Source organism: Lactuca virosa, chromosome 5, assembly GCF_052849685.1.
Source record: "Lactuca virosa cultivar CGN04683 chromosome 5, Lactuca_virosa_CGN04683_v6, whole genome shotgun sequence".
Taxonomy (NCBI): Eukaryota; Viridiplantae; Streptophyta; class Magnoliopsida; order Asterales; family Asteraceae; genus Lactuca; species Lactuca virosa.
In genome coordinates, this window is record NC_136430.1 from 117,222,403 (window position 1) to 117,227,542 (window position 5,140).

The 5,140-nt window shown below is 33.7% G+C and overlaps 1 protein-coding gene across 1 annotated transcript; it reads left to right on the forward strand.

Moving 5' to 3' along the window:
* The first annotated feature begins 4,323 nt into the window (after window positions 1-4,323).
* Window positions 4,324-4,860, forward strand: LOC145111656 (uncharacterized). Its single transcript, XM_079047916.1, has one exon. The coding sequence runs from the start codon at window positions 4,324-4,326 to the stop codon at window positions 4,858-4,860; it is 537 nt and encodes a 178-aa protein (XP_078904042.1).
* The last annotated feature ends 280 nt before the right edge of the window (window positions 4,861-5,140 follow it).

Genomic DNA, 5,140 nt, shown 5'->3' on the forward strand with positions numbered 1-5,140 from the left:
GTTTTGAAATTTTAAAATATAACCTTAGTATTTTTTGAAAAGTTTTAAAATTACACCCTTATATTATATGTAACATTAATGGTCTAATATATATATATATATATATATATATATATATATATATATATATACCTTTAATAATGTTTTTAATTGTATAAACTAAATATTTTTAAAATGTAATTTATATATATATATATATATATATATATATATATATATATATATATAAATATATATATATATATATATATATATATATATATATACTAGCCGTTTACCCGCGCAAAGCGACGGGTGCGGATAGTTTGTAACAGTGGCGGTGAGTGGTGATAGTAGAGGCTGAGTTTTGGGGGAGGGTATTTCAGGGTTTCATGAAGACCGATGGTTGAGAGTGGGATGAGAGATATAGTGGAAATGCTTTTATAACATGTATAGGAGGTTAGACCAATTCAATTGGATATGTGGAGTACTTGGTCAACATAGGGAAAGCCAACACACTTGTGTGTAGAGTAATGCAAAACCAAGTTTAAAATGAAATTTGATATTGGATTTTGTCAAGCTTGAAATGAATTATTAGGTAAACTGAAAAATATTAATATTTTACAACCAAACCTAAAAGTGTCAAACTTAAATAAAAGTATGTTAGGGATTTTTAGATTTAATTAACGTTGCTTAATTTATTTTCCAAAACAAATCAAGATTTCAATAACACCACGTGGTAAATATAAGAAATAGCTATAACCAAATAGAATTGTCCAAGTTAGCAATTTCTTAATATTACAAATTAGTTCACAGGGGCCATTTTTTATATTTGTTATTTGGCTAGTGGTAGTATTGTAAAATTGAACTATCCATTTCATTTTTGTTGTCAAGTAACATGCCAACAACAGTAACCCCACCCTCACATATCTTGACTTGATTTTGGATTATTTAAATCTTTGATTGTTGTTGCTTCCCTTCTCATCTGCTCAAAATGCTTGTAAGATGATATACGTGATTAAAAAATAAAAGATGTAGAATAATTTTCTTATGGATTACTCAATTTTAAACGAAATTACTTCATTTAATATAAATTGAGGACACTAACGCAGCACGCACACACCGAAACACATTACAGACACACACATTACAAACACATACTTTTTGACCATTTGAAGTGTTTTATGTTGTTTTGACCTTTTTGCCCCTGCTTGGTGTTTTCTTTAGCTGTTGCCTTTGAAGGTCTCATCTTCTTTCCCTTGCTTTTGGAGCTGTGTGGAGTTTGTTGTCATGTTTGGTGTGTGATGTTGATTGTTATGCCCCTGGTACTCATTTTGTTAACAATTTCGCCATTTTTACGAATAAGTTTTTAACCTAGAAGGGAAAATTAAATACTTTCAACTATATGGTGTATGTTAGAGACAACTCCATGCGGTTTAATCTAAATGAAAAGTGACAGGGGAACATAATCAGAAAACTCAAATTGTGAGAAAAAAAACTCACATACAGATACAAGAACAAAGAAATATAAACCAGAAAATGAAATTCTCAAAACTCACCATTTTTGAGTAGATGCAGGACCTCTTATAAATTACAAATCAGTAACTCATTAAAATCACAATCTTGAAAAAACTATTAATTAAAACCAGCCCGGCTTATGAACAGTAACGTTTAGAAGTCGGCTTTAATTGTTTTGATAAAAATTAAGATAAAACTGGTATAAAAAAATTAACAAACCTCTCCATAGAATATGATTGGCATCTACTGATTCCCATTCCATTTCCATATTCCCTTGCTCATCCTATTTTATCCTTCACTCACAAATATATGTTCAGAAGTTTAATTACAAAATTTTCATAAAAAGGAGAATACAATATAAGCAAGCTTTGGCATTTAAGGAGATATAGCATGAAAACCACAAACCTGTAGCCACTCATCTATAGATAGATGTTCAGCTTTAAAGTAGATTTAACCGAAAACTTGCTCCATCTTAATCTTGCATAATCAAAATTTGTAGCCTATTGCCTGCAGAACCAATATTTATAGTCAGATTCATCCATAGAAAATACCCTTCCAAAGAGAAGAATAAAAATCATAAGCTATTACCTTATATATACACCTACACAGATACACACGCCTACATAAAAAAACACAAAAACAAATAAAAACACCTGCATATAAACATATTCACATTAGACTCCTACATAAATACACACATATATATACACCTATAAAGGTACACATATGTATACACATGTACAAACGACTACACATAAAAACACATATAGATACACACACATACACACAAAGATACACACCTGTTAATTGCCTCCAACCATTTTCAAACCTTCTACTTTTCAGGTTCACCTGTTAAACATACATACATATGTGAAATCCAACCCTTAAATTCCTCAAAATATCTTTAAGTTTTAAATTTATGTAGCAAAAATTGATGTTTATGCAACAAATCGAAAGAAGAAAAGAAAAAAAAAACGAAATCGTAATGTTTTGTGTCCTTGATGGTTAACTAGAGAGAGAGGCTTAGGGCATGGAATCATATCTTATCTCCTATCTGCAAAACATCAAAATCAAAATCGAGATTGTGGTTTAGGGCTTGAAATCGAGATCAAGAGTGATTTTTAGGGTTTGAAATCGTTGCTTACCTTTGAAATTTAGGGCTTGAAATTGTAGTTGTCTCTTATCTGTAGAATATCAAGATCGAGAGTAAGTTTCAAGGATTAAAATCGAGATTGAGAATGAGGTTTGGAGCATGATATCGTTACACACACATAAATATTTTTATTTCTTGTTGGTCTTCTTGATTTTATCCTACGACAAACGAAATCTGATAATGAAAAGGTAACAAAAAAGTCACATGAAAAGTTTCTCATGAACTTGAATGGAGCGAGATAGACAGATCAAAGAGAAGCCTTTTGCGTCTCTAATAGAAAAAGTGTTCCCACATACGAAGATAAGGGAGTACCTTGGTGAATCCGTATTTGGTGGTCATCGATTAAAGGGTACAGTCTAGCAACCCAATTCATCGTGAAAGAGAAAGGACAAATGAGAGAGGCGGAGAATGCAGGAGCAGGTTCGTGTTAGAGAAGTGAGGTTGGAGAAGTGGAACGACGGTGTTAGTGGTGCGGAGACAGTGGATGTGACCGGTGAGTAAGAGAGAGGTACTTAGTAGAGCAAATGTGGACGAAGTTGGATGAAGCAAGATGTACAGATCCATAGGAATCACAAGGATTCAGTGAAAATATCAATTTGTTGACTTGTTTGAGCGGGTTTTCATCTCCACCGGCCGAAATTTAAGGGAAGATAATGATAACAGGTTGTGATTGACTGATTCAAAATTCCATCTTTGACTTTTCAACTGTTGACAAACTTATTCTGCAATGCATAAAATTGTTGTAAATAATGCAATAAGCCTTGTACCTCTTAAAATTCAGCATTTGGAGGTAAATGCTTATTAAGGTATAAAGATATATATATATATATATATATATATATATATATATATATATATATATATATATATATATATATATATATAAGACAAGTCAGTCGAATCGCTGGTACGCCTCATTCACGAAGCCGATCTATAAGAGGGTATAAGGAAATTGCCTATAAAATGGCGATTGAATAGGTGTCCAATCTCACCCACCGCTTCCTTGATTGGTAGAGGGTCGGTAGTCGAACGAGTTCGATAGGAAAAACCTAAACCTCATTAATAAGTATAATGAATGATAAAGTAACTAAACATATTTTTTATAAAATTCCCAATCTTAGTTACTTTAGGAAAAAACGTGAACTTGTATGCTAACCCATGAAATAACACATTGCACTTTATGAGACGTCAGTGGAGCGCATGTGGTTAACCGGAACACTAATAGGGATGAATAAAGAGTGGCAATTGGTGTCTCGAAATTTATCATTGATTAATGAAGCGTGTGTGGTTAACCAGCACATTAAAATGAGATGATAAATGACATCAAGAGTACCAAGTTAATTTGCATGGTTATTCACATCTTGTTTGTGATCCTCAGTATTCCAGTCACAAATGGAAGAGCATAATTGAGATTAACCATGCCATTGAAAAGTTCAATGATTCTCAAAAGATCTAGGAATTTCATTTTAAAAAAAAATTCGTTAAAATTTCGTTTTCGATGATGAAATTGGTAAATCGTCATTTACCTACCTTTATATAATTTACATTTAGATTACGACATCCCTTTTATAAGTTGTGAATTATTTAGTTGGATCCTAGCCTTGATATTTCATTTGGGTGTTATATTGAGGATTATTCTTATCTAACTAAAACTATCTTTTTTCTCTTTAAAGATGTCTACTCCTAACGATACTTATGGTTCCTCCAACAACAACAACAACTTCTCTCTGTTGAGCATCTGCTCGAAGGTGCAATTGGATGGCACCAACTACAATGACTGGATGCGCACCATGAAAATGGCTCTTCGTTTTGAGGATAAGGAGTATGTCCTCGAGAAAGCACTCGATGAGATCGATGAAACAAAGGCCATTCCTGAAGAGATGGATGCCTACGAGAAACACTACAAGGATGCATCAAAAGTTGCTTGCATCATGGTAGCCACGATGACTCCAAAATTGCAGAGACACAATAAGGATTACTGGTTGTACGATATGAACAAGGACCTTATGGAAAAGTACCATAAGCGAGCTAGTCAAGAGAAGTACGAGGTGGTAATGTCCCTCATTGCAAGCAAGATGAACGATGGTGAGTTTGTAAGCAACCACATTTCAAGAATGCAACGATACGTGGATAGTCTCATCAAGTTGAATGTGAATTTTGATGAAGATTTGGCAATCGACATAGTGTTGAACACTCTGCCAAGTTGTTAGGATCATTTCATATTGACCTATCATTTGAACAACAATGAAACTACTTTGTCACAATTGCACAACCTCCTGCGAACAGCTGAAGCAGGAATGAAGGGAAAAGGTTTTGCCTCCACTCCTGATATTACTCCTGTTCTGGCCTTTGGTCAAAGGAAGGATAAAAAGATGAAAGGTCCTCCCAAGCAGAACTAGAAGGGAAAGTCCCAAGCTAGGTCATCTAGTAGTGGACCCAAAGGAAAGTCCAGTTCACATGCTCCCCCTGTTTCCGACCCAAAGGAGGCCA

What these genes read in the sequence shown, in the direction of transcription:
- LOC145111656 (XM_079047916.1), top strand. Translation starts at nt 4,324, where the DNA reads ATGTCTACTCCTAACGATACTTATGGTTCCTCCAACAACAACAACAAC.